Source organism: Heterocephalus glaber, unplaced genomic scaffold, assembly GCF_053883595.1.
Source record: "Heterocephalus glaber isolate CG9 unplaced genomic scaffold, H.glaber_assembly_v1.0 deba00001724, whole genome shotgun sequence".
In the NCBI taxonomy this organism is placed as follows: Eukaryota; Metazoa; Chordata; class Mammalia; order Rodentia; family Bathyergidae; genus Heterocephalus; species Heterocephalus glaber.
Window position 1 is genome coordinate 4,585,026 of NW_028258435.1, and position 17,865 is coordinate 4,602,890.

Sequence of the window (17,865 nt, forward strand, 5' to 3'; positions counted from 1 at the left end):
TTTTCTTTTCCTATGCCAATATCTTCAAGAGTTCTACCTAACTTATCTTCCAGAAAATTTAGTGTTTCTGTCTTAATATTTAAATCTTTAATCCACTTTGATCTTAATTTAGTGCATGGTGATAGGTATGGGTCTAGTTTTAATCTTTGGCAGGCTGAAATCCAGTTTTTCTAACACCATTTATTAAAGAGGCTAACTTTCTTCCAGTGAGGCTGGTTGGCTCCTTTGTCAAAGATGAGGTGGCTGAGCATATCTGTAGTCATTTCTGCATCTTCTAATCTATTCCACTGATCCTCAGGTCTGTTTCTTTGCCAGTACCATGCTATTTTTTATCACAGTAGCTTTGTAAAAAAAAAAAAGTCATTTCTTAAAAGTTATTTATCTGGGCCACCTTGTAGCTAGAACATTGCAGGACAATGTCCCTCTGTCTCCTCTGCTCCTGCAGGCTGCAGGCTCTCTGAGCCAGGGATGGTACCTGCTGTAATCAGGCTGGCAACCTGTACTTTAATGAAAAAAGCCATGCACGGAGGGATCCTAGAGGGATCCTGCTGTCTCGGTGGACCACAGAGGCACAAATGTCCCAGGGGAAGTCCGGGTCCATGCCACACCCTGGAGCAGCCTGTGTCTGGGCTTACTTTGAAAGTACATGGTTACTGGATGGGGAGCAGGGGGTCACCTGTGGTTTCAGGACAAGCCCTGAACCTGACACATCTTGCAAATGTAATCTGCAAGGCCACATCTTCCAGGAAGCCCTTCTGCCACCCTCCAATTCACAACCCTTGTGTGCTTTAAATACTACCAAGAAAGTGTTATATGGAAATAAAACACCTTTGGGGAAGGGATTTAGCTCAGTGGTGCCCCACCTGCTTTGTAATCAGAAGGTCTTGAGTTCGATCCTGGGTACCTTAAAAAAATAAATAAATAAAAAGAAAGAAAGAAAGTGTCTCTTCACCCTTGAGCCTTAAAATAGTTTACTTATGTAGCCTGGAGAGGGGCACACACCTGTAATCCCAGCACTTGGGAGGCTGAGACAGTAGGGTCGCTGCAAGTTCAAAGCCAGCCTTGGCTACATAGCCAGATCCTGTCTCAAAAAACCAATTAGAAATAAGTTGGCTTTTGCAAATCTTACTTTGTCCAGGTGAAGGCAAAGGTTCCTCCCCCGCCAGGGGCAAGAAGGGAGCCCTGGGAAGGAAGAATCCACAGAGACCAAGGTCTCGGTGTACAAGGCTTGGGGATCGCGTGCCCTGGACTCGAGAATGCTGAAAGTAATTGAAAGAAAGATGCGCTGAATGATGTTGCTTAAGGCGCTTAGCAAGAGATTTCTGGCTGAACACAAGAGTCATTAATATGTCATTTAATAAGGTCATAAACATGCCAAAGGCCCAGGGACTGGTTCTGCCCTGAGAGGGATAGAGGATGGAGAAGCCAGGTGTGGTGCTGCTGCCTGGGAAGCTGAGGCAGAAGGGTCTCAAGTTCATAGCCAGCCTGGGAAATCTGGGGACTCAGTGAGACCCTGTCCCAAAATGAAAGTAATAAAGGCCTGGGCGTGTGGCTCAGTGTGAAAGGCCTTGGGGTCAATCTCCAGGGTCACAAAAAAAAGGAGAAAGAAGGAAGGGGCAGGGAGAAGAGAGGACTGGAAGAGGGAACGTCTAAAGGAAGGAGAGAGGGCCAGGGATTTAGCTCAGTGGTTCCGCCGCCTGCTTCACAAGCGCAAGGACCTGAGTTCGATCCCCGGTACCAAAAAATAAAATAAAATAAAATAAAGGGCGGAGAGAAGGAAGTGAGAGAAGACAGAACTTAGATCCCGGACAGGAAGGCAGAGGTACCCACGCCGGGCACTAGACCCCAGACCGCCCGGCATGCTCCGCCCCGGGGAAAAAAACCAAACCGGTAACCTCTACCCGGCTGCCTCTCATTGGCCCTGGGCTGAGCGACGTCCACCGTGACCAATGGGCCGCGGCCACGCGCGGCCACGGTTTCCGGCCCGCCCCTTGCGCGCGCGCAGCCCCGCCCATCGGCGTGGAGAGCGGCGGAGGCGGGAAGGGCGTGCGGACGGCGGCTCGGCATGGCGCGCGTGGGGCTCGGTAGGCGCGGGGCGCGCGTGGGGCTGGCGGGCGCGGTGCTGCGGGGGCGCCGGGCGGAGCTGTGGGGGCGCCGGGCGGAGCTGTGGGCCGGACCCTCGAGCCAGGCCGAACGGGGACCGGTCCCGGCCTCCCCTTCACCCGAGTGCGTGGGAACCCCGGCGCCCCTGTCTGTGCGCTTCCACTTCCAGAGGCTGAGCTCGTACGTCGGATGGGGTAGCGCACGCCTGTAATCCCAGCACTCTGGGAGGCTGAGGCAGGAGGGTCTCAGGTTCCAGCCCAGCCTGAGCAACTTGGCAATTTAGCGAGACCCTGTCTCATCTCAGAACACTAAAGGGCTGCCCGGTGAGAAGGCCCTGGGTTCAAGCCCCAGGACCTCCGAAACAAACCGCCCCGAAGGTCGGTGTCGGTCCCGTCCCTGCCCGGGTCACGGCCCAGGCGCTCGGATGCTGTCTCGCAGCTCGGGCTCCAGGCCATCTGCTGTCCCGCTCCTGCCGCCCGCCCGGAGGTCCCTTTCCCCGAGGTGCTGGTTCCCGCGTCGAAGGGCCCTGTGAATTTTAGCGGCAGGACGTGTCGGTCAGCGCTGGCCTAGTTTGTCATCCTCACGGAGCCCAGGAGTAGGGTGGGAGGGGCCCTTCTTCTGGGCGGCTTTTAGCTGTCAGAATTCATACATCTCTGACCAAAGTACTTTTGATTTCTTTCTAACCCTGCTAAGTTGCTTTTCCTTTCAAGTTTAGATCTAAAGCACGTCTGGAGGATTTCCTTTGGTGGCTGTGTATAAGGAGGGAGGCTGTGGAGAGAACTAGGCAGAATGTAAAGGCAAAAAAGTCCGTCTCCTGACCAGGCGTGGTGTGCCATGAGCATAATCCCAGCACTCAGGAAGCTGAGGCAAGAGGATCATTGTGAGTTGTAGGCTAGCCCAGGCTACATAGTTCGAGATCAGTTTGAGCTCCAAAGGGAGACCCTGTCTCAGACTGCCCCCCGCCACCAAAAAAAGCCCATTACTGTTACCAGAGAAAACAATGACCAAGGTGTGTGTGACACTGTCAGTAGTCCATACCCTCCCGACGTGCAAAATTATGGTCCATTCCCGTGTGTCAGCCTGAAGAGTTGGCGGGGTGCCTCACTGTGTAGCCTCGAACTGCAGCGATCCTCCTGCCTCAGCCTCCCAGGTGCTGGGACAGTAGGTGTGCACCACCCCACCCCCAGCTCACCATATGGAGCTCTTATGGGACTTAACGAATGCAAAAATGTTTAGGGCAGGGCTGGTAGGAATCGTGTTGTGTTGTCTAAAGGGTAATGACAGCTCTCTCACATGTTAGCCGCACTCCCCTTAGCGAACTTCTTACGAAACGCATCTGTTGGGGGAAGCATAAGAATTGTCCGGATTGAACAGTCAGGTCAGTAGTGGAAAACGGAAAAGACCCAGACCCTGTATGTAGCACCTTAGCAACCCGGCTCCATCGTCCAGAACAGGTAGCCAGGAGGAAATAACCCGTCATCACTTATGTGGGAAATGCTTGCAGCTTTTTAGCTTTCCCATTTTGGACATTTTCACAAGAGACTCAGTGTCCTGAGCAAGTATCAGTTCATAGCATGTTGACAAAAAGATAAACTCAAAAGTAGCAAGCTTCAAAGAGGGTTCCCAGGGCGTCTTTACTTTCAGCCTCATGCAGTTAGGATGGCCTTCACTTATGTCCCTGCGTGACTGACTGCTGTGCTTTTTTGTGGTCTTCACACTGAGCTACATCCCCTGCCTTTTAAAAATTTTGCGACAGGGTCTTATTAAGTTGCTAAGTTGCCCAGGCTGGGGGCAAACTTGGGATCCTCCTGCCTCAGCCTCCCAGGGTGCTGAGATTACAGTCATGTACTGCCCCACCTGGCTCAGACTATTACACTTAACTGTACTGCAGCAAAAGTATTTGGGGAGCTCGGTCCAGTGGAAGTGTGGTGAAAACTTTATATGTGAAGTAATTGTTAATATATATTTTTTATATGTGAAGTAATTTTCTAATAACCACATTTAAAAAGCCAAAGAAGGGGCCAGGGATTTAGCTCAGTGGTTCCGCCACCTGCCTTGCAAGTGCAACAACCCAAGTTTAATCCCTGGTCCCCCCAATAAATAAATAAATAAATAAATATAAAAAGGCAAAGAAAAACTGTTAAAATTAATCCTAATGCAGTCGCACAGCACGTAGCAATGTTTTCCATCAGCAACAGACCACACTTGTGACCTCACCAAGCGATGTCCCTGCATGGACGACATTGTCTACTCAGTGGCTTTCTCAGAATGGGTCCAGTGACACAGTGACCCAGGCTCATATTTACCAGGAGGTAGAAAAGCATCCCAGGAAATAATCAACATGGAAAGGACTGAAGGGGTTGGTTTGTGGAGATAATGTTCCCTCCTGCAAGGTCTTTGAAGTTCAGTTACACTGAGAGCACATCTCTTGGGGTGGCCACGTGTCACTGCTGGCTGCCCTTCTAGGCGGTGCATTCATCCTTTCCCACCATTTGTTTTTTAAGACAGGTTCTAACTACACAGCTCAGGCTGGCCTCAAAGTCACAGTGATCCTTCTGCCTCAGCCTCCCAAGTGCCGGGATCACAGCACACCACCTCTTACAGTACCCGAGGCAGTTCCCCTGACACAAGTTCGCCGTCACTCGCCTGGCTCCCATCCTCTCTGGGCCTTTCGCCCAGACATTCCCTGTGTTTGGCCTCTCCTGCTGCTCTAGTGTCAGCTCTCCCATCTTCATAAAGGAGCCCCCATCAGCCCCACACACGTTCGCTCGCTCTGTCCTACTCTGGACAGTGGTGAACCTTGGCGACAGCAGGCAGCTCCAGGCCTCTGGCCTGGTTGCTGCTTTTGGGATTCTGTCTCCACCGCCAGCCCAGTGGCTTCTCGGGTGATCATTCCACAGAGTTTCTGTCACCCATCTTGTCCTCCTCTAGTATAATTTTTTTTTTTTTTTGGTACCAGGGCTCAAACTTGGGTCCTTAGCTTTCGAGGCAGGCAATGGAACCACTGAGCTAAATCTCCAGCCCACTTGTCCTCCTCTAGTACACGTAGCTGTAGCACAGTGGGGGAACTGCTCTGGGTTTAGGTGATGCCATGCTTAGTTTTATTTCCTGAGTTCCCACAGTGTCCACCCAGCTGAGATGCAAGAAGAGACAGCAAGGCATAATGGGAAAGCTTGGCAGGAGGGTCCTGGGGCCCTTGAGCTGCCCCAAGAGCCTGGCTCTTCCTTACTAACAGGATGAGAATTCTTGCTTTCCGGTTAGTAGTGCTGCGAAAAACCAAATGGTCTAATGCATTTGAAAATGATTGGCAGATTGAAAGTGCCGTCGGATGGGGGACTTGGCATCATGGCAGTTAACACTGGTATGCCTCTGTTCCGGAAATTGGCTGCTCGGCTATTCCAGAAAGTTCTGTTTAAAATCTCCCAAACTGTGCTTAGAAAAGTCAGCATTTGAAAACATGGCTCAGATGCACATAGACACTGTTAGAAGACAGGCAAGCCTTGCTTTTGATTCACTTTAACACCAGTTGAAAAGAAAGAAGTTATTATATAATTTCATATGTAAAACTATAGCTGGGCGTGGTGGCACACACCTGTAATGCCAGCACTTGAGAGGCTGAGGCAGGAGGATCACTTGGAGTTTGAGGCCAGCCTGCACTACATAGTGAGACCCTGTCTCAAAAAAAACTAAAAAGGAAAAATAAACTTTGTAAGTAAGTATATATATTCAATTTTGATAGTATTGCCAATTCAAAACACTTTTGCGTGTCAATATAGTAGAAGTTCAGAATTTGTTGCCCTGTATAATTGGTATAAGTTGCCAAATTTCCAGAATAGCCAATGAAAACATGCTTGACCCTCAGTGTGGCTAAATATTGTTGTTAACAACACCATGGGTCAGTGTCCTCCCTTTATTTTATTTTATTTATTTATTTGTTTTGAGTCAGGGTCTTGCTGTGTAGCCCGGGCTGGCCCCGAACTTGTGGTGATCCTCCTGCCTCAGCCTCTCAAGTGCTGTTATCACAGGTGTGTGGCACCACACCTGACCTACCCCCCCCCTTTTCTTTTGCTGTTTCTTTATTAGTCCAGTGTTTGCAGTTCATAATGATCGCATTCCTCATGAGGAAGTGCTTGGTGCACGGACATACATTTCAGTTTTTTTCCGTCCCCTTCCCCTCCCAACCTCCTGTTCCCTCCATGTCTTCGTTCCCTTCCCGTTTGAGAAAGCTCTCCCAACTTCCTATTATCTATCCTTTATTTTGCTCTTTATTTTTACCTTTGGTTTCCTATATGGAGAAACCATGCGATATTTAAACTCGTGTGTCTGATTTTTCTCACCCAACATCAGGGCCTCGGTGTCCACCCTTTGTAACACTGTTCACATGAAAATCCTGAGTTCACACGGCGACATTACGTGTGCCTGGCTCCTGAATGCTGTGGGGGTGGCCCAAGGTCACCGCTAAATGTGACCTTCCAGTTCCCCAGTTCTGTCCCCATACAGTGGGGGTCATGTGTGGGAAGCTCTGAGAACTGCTTCCGGCTTCACTCCACCGGCTTCACTCCACAGTGCGACGCCAGGGCAGGATAGGCAGGAGCCCCGGGGTCCCTGCAGCACCCCTACTGGCGGCTTTGTGTCCTGCAGGCCTGGTGAGCTGCACCCTGTTCCTGGCCGTGAACGGTCTCTACTCCTCTGGAGACGCCGTCATTGAGCTAACGCCGGCCAACTTCAACCGAGAGGTCATCCAGAGCGACAGTCTGTGGCTCGTGGAGTTCTATGCGCCCTGGTGAGTGTGGGGAGGCCGCGGGGTCCTATTGGACGGGTGGGTGGCTAAGGGAGGAGCATGAAGGGCGCATTCTGTGAAGCGAGAATCAGGAGCAGAGCAAACGGGGAGCAAGTGATCGCCGCGCTCTCCTGCTTGACGAGGCAGGCTGTTTGCTTTATGTGTCCTTCTGCCGTCTGTATTTTGCCGAAAAGACCCTTGTGGGCTAAAGCCATAACCGCCATGCTGCGAGATTGGGTAGTCAGGGCGCGGCGTTGCACGTGTTAAAGCTGTTAGCGCCCAGAAATCCAATAGTAGAGACAGCTCAGCGGAAACTGCAGAAGTGTGGGTGAGACTGTCACTGCCGCTGCCTGGCGGGCCACAGGGTCCCGAGAGGAGCGCGCAGCCAGCTGCGGACCAGTGAAGCTGAGTTGCTCCATGAGCTCACTCCCGGAAAAACTTTTTTTTTTTTTTTTTTTTTACGGTATTGGGGGGTTGAACCCAAGGCCTTTGCACTGAGTTTCATCATTGGCCCTTTTTTTACTTTTGAGACAGAGTCTCACTGAGTCATTAAATTGCCCGGACTGGGCTCAAATTTGGGATCCTCCTGCCTCAGCCTCCAGAGTGCTGGATTACAGGCATGCACCACAACGCCCAGCTACAAGTTTGGCTTTAAGTCATGGGCAGTTTACCTTTTTTCTGAGAGCTGCTGTACTAGAGAAGGTGCTCCATTCTGAAGGCATGCCCTCCCGCGGAACTGAGAAGGCGGGACCCTGGCGTGGCGGCCATGACCCCTGGGCAGCGCATGCGCGGTGCGGGGTGGGGAAGGGTCTCGGCGTGAGCGCGGACTCCTGTGACCCTTGCGGGGGGGGGGGGTGCCTCCGCCTATTCAGAAGTGCAGGCTGGGTGACAGAGAAGCGGAAACGTGCGGACGGGGTCTCAGGTGTTGCCTCTGCAGTGGGGTCGGCCGCCCGCCCTGAGCCGGGGGACCGGAAGCATTGGCACCCAGATGTTTCCATCAGTGACGGTCACGCCGCCCTGACCCCAAACCCCAGACTTCCGGTGTCGAGGCAGCTAAGGTGGCCAGGGCTGTCAGGCGGTGGGCGTCTCGGTGGGGACCCGTGACTGTGCCCACGCACAGGCGGTCCGGCCATCAGACCTGCTGGGCTCCAGGTGTGGCTTGGGTGGCTCTCTGGTGGGGACCCTGGTCCCGACCTGGTACCACATAAACACACTAAACCTGTCAGACAGCTGTCCCTGGGCGCGGTGTGACACCAGCTGTTTCCTAATGCTTCAGTCTCGGTTGTCGTGGGAGAGAAGGGGACAGCACCACCCTAGTCTTGGGCTCGCTGAGGAAAGCCCCCCATGAAGGTGGCCACAGTGCCACAGGCACCACATGGAGTGCCCAGGGCTCTGTTAGATGCGCCTGCATCCACCGAGGAGCAGCTTTGCTCTGCATAAATCAGCGTCGCAAGCCAGGCGGAGTGGTGCATGCCTGTGATCCAGCACACAGGAGGCAGAAAGAGAATTGCAGTGAGTTCAAGAGCAGCCTGGGCTACATAGGGAGACCCCCCTTCTCAAAAAGCCAACAAATGAAAACGGCGTAGTGGGCCAGGGATTTAGCTCAGTGGTTTCGCTGTCTGCTGCACAAGCACAAGGACCTTGAGTTAGATCCCCGGTACCAAAAAAAAAAAAAACGGCGTAGTGCAGCAGCGCAATGAGTGCCGCACCAGTGCCCTCCATGAGCCGTGGGAACGTGACAGGCTCTGAAGGCCTTCTCTGCATTGTATTTTGCAATAATTTTTTTAAAATATTGGTCCCTGCAAGACTGTTTTTTCCCTTGTGTTCTTGCCGTCTCCTCTCACACCCGGTTGCACACAGGTGTTCATTGTCATGCAGGGCCTGCAGCTTTTCACTGGGGGCTGTGTGCTTCCCGCAATGGGTTTTTGTTTTGTTTTTTGGCTGATTCAGTTCTTTATTTGCATGTGGACACACCCAATAAAAAGACACTCTTCCTGATTTACATATGGTGATGACCTAAACAAATTTTTTTTTTTTGGTACCGGAGATCGAACTCAGGACCTTGCGCTTTTGAGGCAGGTGGTGGAACCACTAAGCTAAGTCCCTGGCCCTAAGCAAAGTTTTTGCTAGGATAGTTTATAGTTGACATGGTGCCAAGTGAATTTTTTTGTTTGTTTTGTTTTTCCATTAAGTTTATTGGTACATTTTAGGTATACAATACAGTTACATTCATCAATGGGATCTTGTACCTGTACATGATGTATCTTGGTTCTTATTTTTTTCCCATTTCCCTGCCTCCCTTCACCCCCTCCACCCTTCCCTATTTAGAGACTTTGTTTCCATTTTTTCCTTTTCTCTTATTTTTTCCATTCCCTTCTTTCCTTTCCCCTTCCCCTCCCACTTCCCCTACTCCTTTAGACCTTTTCTTCCTATTTCACCTTATCAGTTGTACATTTTGAACCTTGTTTACACTTTCAATTTCTAACACCATAGAAACGATTCAGTATTTATACACGTGTGTCCTATTTATTTCACTTGAGTATGGCCTCACGTGCATCCATTTAGCTATAAATGTCTGCAGTTTCTCATTCTTTATGGCTGAGTAGTACTCCATTTTATTAAAAAAACACATCTTCTTTATCCAGTTTCCAGTTGATGGGCACTTGGGCTGTTTCCAAACCTTAGCTATTACAAACTGTGCCGCTGTAAACATAGGTGCATATATATCGCTGTGGTATGATTCTTTTAATTCTTTGGGGAAAATACCCAGCAGGGGAATAGCTGGGTCAAATGGGACCTCTAGTCCTAGTTCTTTGAGGTATCTCCATACTGACTTCCACAGTGGTTGCACCAGTCTGCACTCCCGCCAACAATGGAGAAGGGTTCCTTTCTCCCCACAACCCCGCCAGCCCTCCAACACCATTTATTAAAGATGCTAGTTTAGGGCCTGGGATTTAACTCAGTGGTTCCGCTGCCTGCCTCGCAAGCACGAGGTCCCGAGTTCGATCCCTGGTACCAAAAAAATTTTTTAAAAGATACTGGTAAAGAGTCTATCTTCCCTCCAGTGAGGGTGTTTGGCTTCTTTGTCGAAGATGAGGTGGCTGAGTGTGTCTGGAGTTGTTTCTGCATCTTCTAATCTGTTCCACTGATCCTCAGGTCTGTTCTTTTGCCAGTACCATGCTGTTTTTTATCACAGTAGCTTTGTAGAATAGTTTCAAGTTGGGGATTGTGATAACCCCTTGCCATGACTCTGTTGCCTAGAATTGCTTTTGCTATTCTAGGTCTCTTCTGGTTCCAAATGAATTTTTGGATTGTTTTCTCAAGGTCCATGAAGTATGCTGCTGGGATTTCAATTGGGAATGCATTGAATCCATATAGCAGTTTTGGAAGTATGGCCATTTTCACTATATTGGTTCTTCCTACCCAAGAAGAAGGGATGTCTTTCCATTTTCTTATATCTTCTTCAATCTCTTTTTTCAGAGTGCTGTAGTTTTTTGTTTTGTTTTGTTTTGGGGGGGTTGTTTTGGGGGGGGGCGGTTTTGTTTTTTTGGTTTTTGGTTTTTTGAGGTAGGGTCTCCCTTTGTAGTTCAGGCTGGTCCTGAATTCACTCTGTAGCCCAGGCTGGCCTTGAACTCACAGCGATCCTCCTGCCTCAGCCTCCCCAGTGCTGGGATTACAGGTGTGCACCACCACACCTGGCTTAAAGTGCTGTAGTTGTCAGTGTAGAGGTCTTTTGCTTCCTTCGTTAGATTGATTCCTAGATATTTCTTTTTTTTGGATCCTATTGTGAAAGGAATTGTTTCCCTAATTTCTCTCTCAGTGAGTGAGTCTATTATTTGTGTACAAGAAGGCTATTGATTTTTGAGTGTTGACCTTGTATCCAGCTACTCTACTGAATCTGTCAATTAAGTCTAGAAGTCTTTTGGGCCCAGTTTTTTGGGTCTTCTGTGTAGAGTATCATGTTGTCAGCAAATAATGACAGTTTCACTTCTTCCTTTCCTATCTTTATTCCTTTTATTTCTTTCTCTTGTACTGTGGCTAATGTTTCCAGAACTGTATTGAACAGGAGTGGTGATGATGGGCCCGCGGTGGGTGTTTTATTTTGTTTTATGCAGTACTGGGGGTGAGCCCATGTCCTGGGAGTCTGTGTTTTGACCCCCTGCGTGGCCCGCACATCCGGGCTCTGCCGGTCCACTGGGTTCTGCAAGGCCCCTGTGTCACCGCGGTGCGATCGTGCCCCGGCTCATGGTGCAGAGGTCTCACACTGAGGACTGTGGCGCAGCTGGGTGCTCGGAGGTGAGGGCCCCGCTGTCCCTCATCACCGGCTTCTCCTCCCACAGGTGTGGGCACTGCCAGAGGCTAGCGCCCGAGTGGAAGAAAGCGGCAAGCGCGCTGAAGGTCAGAGCTGGGCACTGCCCTCAGACTGCGTGGGGCTGTGGGAGGGCTGTGAGCGCCGGAAGTGTCCTCCTGCCACCTGCTCCCTGCTGTTTCCAGCCTGCGGGTCGCTGTCACCCGCCTGTCTTCTGAGCCTCTGGGGAGGGGAAATGCTGGGTCACGGAGATGGAGTGAGGCAGACCATGGCTTTCTCCCCACAGGATGTCGTGAAGGTCGGTGCCGTTGATGCAGATAAACACCAGTCCCTGGCCGGCCAGTACGGGGTCCAGGGCTTCCCTACCATCAAGGTCTTCAGAGCTGACAAAAACAAACCAGAAGATTATCAGGGTGAGGAGTCCCCCGTGACTGTGCCCGTGGGTGCAAGAACCTAAGGTTCGGTTTGTTTTTTGCCATCCTGGAGACTAAACCCACTGAGCTACACTCCCAGCTCTTTAATTTTTTTATTTTGAGCAGATTCTTGCTAAGTTACCTGGGCTGGGATGGAGCTTAGTATCCTCCTGCCTCAGCCTCCCGGAGTGCTGGGATGGCAGGCATGCGCCATTGTGCTCAGCTCTAAGTGTTTCACCTTCGCTGTTCTCTGGTCTCATAAACGTGATGACAGTGGGCACCCGCATTTTCCATTTCCTAGATCAGTGCCTTTCGAGTGTCTGCCGGGAGTCATGGCGACAGTGAGCAAGGGCTTCTGGCTGCAGACTCCTGGCCAGGTCACCATCCATGGGCCCCAGACTGGCAGGTCTGGTCTGCGGAAGGGGCCATGGCGCACAAAGGGCAATGGAAACAGTGCATGCGGGGTCCGGGGCCAGGCACTCAGTTGACGCCAGTGCGGTGTTGCTGGGGCCAGCTTCCGTGGAGATGGGCCCCAGACACGTCATTGGTCTTCTGAATGCCCTGGCTCCGGGTGCTAGGAAGTGATCAGTTGTCTTTCTCAGTCAGCATCTGCTTTCCTGCTTTGGAATAATGATTTGTGACAGTTTTCCTATTTTGAAAACTGTCAAATGTTGGGTAGCAGAGAGCCTGCTGCCTCCGGAGTGTCCACGTCTCGGGCCACAGCCGCGCCTGGCCCTTGGCAAGTCAGCCCTAGCGCTGCAGCCCGTGGTCAGTCCCTGTGCCGCCAGGTGATGTGGACAGGCAGGACAGGTGCACGTGCGCGTGCCGCCCCTGACACCCTCTGTCCCTGCAGGTGGCAGGACCGCGGAGGCCATCGTAGACGCCGCGCTCAGCGCCTTGAGGCAGCTGGTGAAGGACCGGCTGGGGGGCCGTGCTGGGGCCCAGGGCTCGGGAAGGCAGGTGAGGCAGGAAAGGCGCCAGCCCTGGGGGGCGGCCCACGTGGGGTCCTTGTGGGAAGGCGCCTCCTCCCGTAGTTCACAGTGGTGAACTCAGCCCTGAGCTGTGACAGCGAGCAGAGTGCACTGTCGGCCTGCTCATGGGTCCACAGGGAGGGTGGGACAGCTGCCACCGTTCCTCCCTGAGGACAGCTCGGGCTTGCTCGGTCAGGATTATGGATGCACCTGAGAGCCGTGTTCACGGGGTCTGACACCTGCTGTCTGGTGCCAGGGCAGGAGCGAGGGCTCGGGAAAGAAGGACGTGATCGAGCTGACGGATGACACCTTTGACAAGAACGTGCTGGACAGCCCAGACGTGTGGATGGTGGAGTTCTACGCTCCGTGGTGTGGACACTGCAAAAAGTAAGCACTTCCACCAGGCGTCTGTCCAGCCAGTGCTGCAAGGACGCCATCCAGCTGCTGTGTGGAAATCAAGCAGGGTCGGGGGTCTCGAGGCTCCTGACCTGTGTCTGGTCCTCCGTCCTATGTCCCGAGGTCACCAGGGCTGGCCTGGTGTCAGGCTGGGCCAGATGGGGCCTGGAACATGAATGTCGCCGCTGTACTACCCTTCCTGCATGGTGCTCCACAAGGCGCTCTGGGGTGACGTGGCACGGTCTGGGCGGGGACACACAAGCCCAGTCCCCTGCAGTGAGCCCACTTCTCACCTGCCCGTCCAGCCTAGAGCCGGAGTGGGCTGCGGCAGCCACCGAGGTAAAGGAGCAGACGAAGGGCAGAGTGAAGCTGGCAGCCGTGGACGCCACCGCAAACCAGGTCCTGGCCGGCCGCTATGGGGTGAGTGCTGGAGCTCGGGCCTGGGGGACGGTGAGCCCTTCCTCAGGGGCGTTAAGTACTGACTGTCTCAGGTCGGGCAGGGACTCAGTCGCTCACCCGTACTGCCTCAGCTTGTGCGAATTGCCCTGTGGCCTCTGGTAGCCAGCCTCAGTTACAGCGCATGTGCGGCTGTGTTCATCAGCCCCCAGGGCTTGGTGTGGCTGGAGCGCCTGTCCCCAAGACAGGCTGAGGCTGGGCCATGTTTGTCGCAGGGCGCCACCTCAGGTGGCTTAGCAGGCAGAGTGTGACTTCTTTGTATCAGATGTTCATCTGACCTTGTGCTCTGTCACCAGATCAGGGGATTTCCCACGATCAAGATCTTTCAGGGAGGCGAGACCCCCATGGACTATGATGGTGGGCGGACGCGGTCCGACATCGTCTCCCGGGCCCTGGACTTGTTCTCCGACAACGCCCCGCCCCCGGAGCTGCTGGAGGTAAGCTCCTCCTGCCGGAGCTGGAACATAAAGCAGGAGGAGACACCCTGTATGTTCCAGTCAAGCTCTTTCCTGTCTGGTTTTTTGAGACAGGGTCTCACTGTGTAGCTCAGGCTGGCCGTGAACTCACTGAGTTGCCCAGGCTGTCCTCAGACTTGTGATCCTCCTGCCTCAGTCCCCAGAGTACTGGGGTTACAAGCGTGTGCCACTGCACCTGGTCATACTTGAGCTTCTAAAAAGTAGAGTGCACCCTGCCATCGTCATTCAGGTGTGTGCTCAACAGCAGATGCACAGAGCACCTGGTCATGGGAGGAGCACTGCTCTGGTGCTTTTATGCAGGCTTTTCTCACGTTCTCACATGGGCTGGGCATGGTGGCGCACACGTGTTATCCTAGCACTCAGGAGGCTGAGGCAGGAGGGCTGCTGGGAGTTCAAGACCAGCCTGAACTTGAACTACATAGCGAGACCCTGTCTCAAAAAAAAAAAAACTCACATGGACACTGCGGTGTGGATAGTTTTATCTCCATTTTACCCATGAGGAACTTGAGGTACAGGGAGCCCTGAGCTTGTGAGAACGTGTGGCACATCCAGCGTGACTACCTGAGCGAGTGAGAGGCCAGGCTGTGTGAGACCCGGCCTCTTCGGGGCCTCTGTCCATAGGCATGGGTGGCTTAGGAACAGAGGACAGGAGCCCAGTCTTGGAGAGAGAGGAACAGAGGACAGGAGCCCGGTCTTGGAGAGAGAGGAACAGAGGACAGGAGCCCAGTCTTGGAGAGGAACAGAGGACAAGAGCCAGGTCTTAGGGACTCGCTCCCAGAGTTTCTCGACGAGAAGTGTCCCTGGGGTGCAGGCTCTTCATCTCTCCCCCTCTGACTCAGAAGTGTGGGGCTAAGCCTTGGATTATGAAGCCCCTTAGCAGCCTCCCTATCACCCCGCCCTGTCCCCACAGATAATCCACGAGGATGTGGCCAAGAAGACGTGCGAGGAGCATCAGCTGTGCGTGGTGGCCGTGCTGCCCCACATCCTGGACACTGGTGAGCCGGGAGCCGCTGCCCGCCGAGCACACTTCCTGCGGGGACCCCTTCACCTTTCATACTCTGTCTGTTTCCATAGGAGCGGCAGGCAGGAACTCCTACCTGGAAGTTCTTCTGAAGTTGGCAGACAAATACAAGAAGAAGATGTGGGGGTGAGGAGGGAGCCTGCTGTCTATAGGGGCAGGGAAACAGGCTTCCAGGAGGCTGTATCCTCGGGCCTGTGTTGCCCACTGTGTTATTTAAGAGAGAACAGTTGTCATCCAGGAGGAAAAGAAGTAAGACATGGTTCTTATTTATAAGATGCTTGTGTATTAGTCACAGAATACCCAATGGCCAGCTTAAAGGAGGAGAGGTTTAATTTGGCTCACAGTTTCAGTGGGTTCAGTCCATGGTAGACTGCACCATGGCAGGAACATCATGGCGGTGGGGCCTAGAGGAGGAGAGCTGCTCACATCATGGTGGCCAGGAAGCAGAGAGAAGGGTTGAACTGGGGACAAAATGCACCCTTCCAAGTCAGGTTGGTGGTGCACACCTGTAGTCCCACAACTTGGGAGGCTACACAGTCAGTTCAAGGCCAGCCTGGGCTACATAGCAAGATCATGTTTCAGAAAACCAAAAATAAAATAAATGCATGCTTCTGAGTCACACTCCAGTGGCCTCCACCACCCAGGCCCCAGCTCCTACAGCACATTCAGCTGTGAGCTCACCCACACAATGAGCACAGCACCCCATGGTCCAGTCACCTCCCAAAGCCACAGCTCTGAACATGAAACTTGGACATCTAGGTCTACACAGTAGCAACTTCTTCCACAGCACACCTTCTCCTCTTAGGAATCACATTTTTCATGGTGTCTGGGGTTTGTGTTCGATTTTTACCATTATGACCCAATACCTGAGAAAAGCATCTTATTTTATTGTGGCTGCCCCAAGGCGGCAGCACGCTGAGGGGAGCCAGGGCGTGGCAGGCAGAGGCGCTCACCTGGGCGGCCAGGACAGGGACAGGAAGAGGGTACCCGGTGCCCACCACCTCCTGCCAGGCCCTGCTTCGAGGCCCCGTCCCTCCGACAGACAGGGTCGGGCATCACGGGCTTCAGGCCAGCAGGCAGAGCTCAGTGAGCTGACAGACCCTGCTGCCTCGGCAGCTGGAGAAAGGAGACAGGAAGGCCTGGTCAGCCCCTTCGGAGTGCCTAGGCACACTCTTTCCTGCTCATCTTGCTCCTCAGAGCTGCTGCTTTCCCGGGTGCCCCGTGTGCCACGCCTGCGAGATGCACGCATGTGGTGTGGGCAGTAAAGCAGATGTTGCTGGGTTCCAGGCTAAGCACAGGAGTAATTCACGGAGTGGGCACTGTTCGGGGTCTGAGGACAAAGCTGTCTTAGGAATGGAGTGGTCTGTTCTGGGGATTTTGTGAGATCTGCTCTCTGGACTCATCTCAGACACCTTTGTCTTGACGGCGTCTCCTTCACAGGTGGCTGTGGACAGAGGCAGCCGCCCAGCCCGAGCTGGAGAATGCGCTGGGCATCGGAGGGTTCGGCTACCCGGCCATGGCCGCCATCAATGCGCGTAAGATGAAGTTTGCACTGCTCAAGGGCTCCTTCAGCGAGCAAGGCATCAACGAGTTCCTCAGGTGATCCACACTGGCTTGGCAGTCAGTGCGGTGTCCGTCCGGTTCTGTTGGGGTTTTGGCTTTGAAGCTCGGTGTAGAAAGCCAGGCAGTAGGCCAGCCATGGTGTTAAACACTTGGGATCCCAGCACTCTGGGAGGCTGAGGCAGGAGGGCGGCAAGTCCCTTAATGCTTTAGTGAGGCCCTGTCTCAGAATGAACACACAGCTCCTCAATGCCTGGGCTGACAGGATGCGTGGCCTGAGCACCTCCCTGGGAGAGGCCCACTCCCACACCAGGCACTCCTCCTGTGTGTCCTCGTGTCCATCCTGACGTGTCTGTCCTGCTGTCTCCCCAGGGAGCTGTCTTTCGGGCGCGGCTCCACAGCACCTGTGGGCGGTGGCGCCTTTCCCAGCATTGCTACGAGGGAGCCCTGGGACGGGAAGGACGGCGAGGTGAGTCCCCAAGCCAGGCCTCGGGCCGTGTGGACCTGAGCAGTTCAGTTCCTCTGTCATCTTTGTCACCTGAGAAGTGACGCTCAGTATCTGGACGGGCATCCAGTTCCACTTGCTGGTGACATTGCTGTCCGGTTGCTCCCCCTCCACTGAGCCTTGACCCAGAATCCATTTACTTTGTCCCAAAGAAGTGTGAAACTAGATTTCGAATCCGAATTCCTGCCAGGCGTGGTGGTGCACACCTTAACCCCATCATTTGGGAGGCCGAGGCAGGAGGATGGCCGTGTCTTCCAGGCCACACTGGGCTACACAGTGTCTCGGAAAACTGAAAAAATAAAAAGCCACGCAGCACCCAGGTCCTGGGCTTTCCCATCTGGGTAGTGGGAGCCAGGCTGGGAAGGAGCGGCCAGTGGCTGGGTGCCGTCTGGAAGGACACTGGTGGCCGGTCCGGCGTCCCTCTGACGGTGGCTTCTGTCCCACAGCTGCCCGTGGAGGACGACATCGACCTGAGCGACGTGGAGCTGGACGACCTGGAGAAGGACGAGTTGTGAGGGCCGCGGCCCCGCCCTGGGAGCGAGCAGCATCCAGCGGTGCGGGAGGCTGCATCCCGGGCCTCACCCGGCCGGCGGCTCCTGGAAGGCACTGCCCCCGCACCTCGCGTCTCCAAACACGGAAAACCTATGCATTGTAGCAGCGGGTCGGCTGTGCTCTGCCACCTAATAATTTGAAGAAAACCGGGCTGTCGACACGGTTTTCCCTCCCTCTTGACTGAAGGCTGCTTGAGTGTTCCCGGAGGCTGTTTCTTACATGTAGGTTTTTTAAAATGTGATTCTTCATTTGAATATTAATGGCTTTTTCCATTAAAGAATAAAACATTATTTTGGACAATGCCGATAAACGTATGAAATTAG

General features: G+C 53.2%; 1 protein-coding gene across 1 annotated transcript; it reads left to right on the plus strand.

Moving 5' to 3' along the window:
* Positions 1 to 1,996: 1,996 nt before the first annotated feature.
* On the plus strand, positions 1,997 to 17,842 carry Pdia6 (protein disulfide isomerase family A member 6). The gene is made up of 13 exons (XM_004869959.4): positions 1,997 to 2,084; positions 6,745 to 6,886; positions 11,224 to 11,281; positions 11,479 to 11,605; positions 12,459 to 12,565; positions 12,833 to 12,963; positions 13,278 to 13,392; positions 13,725 to 13,865; positions 14,815 to 14,899; positions 14,979 to 15,051; positions 16,366 to 16,524; positions 16,858 to 16,954; positions 17,437 to 17,842. The coding sequence occupies exons 1-13, from the start codon at positions 2,066 to 2,068 to the stop codon at positions 17,503 to 17,505; spliced, it is 1,323 nt and encodes a 440-aa protein (XP_004870016.1). The 5' UTR covers positions 1,997 to 2,065; the 3' UTR covers positions 17,506 to 17,842.
* Positions 17,843 to 17,865: the final 23 nt, after the last annotated feature.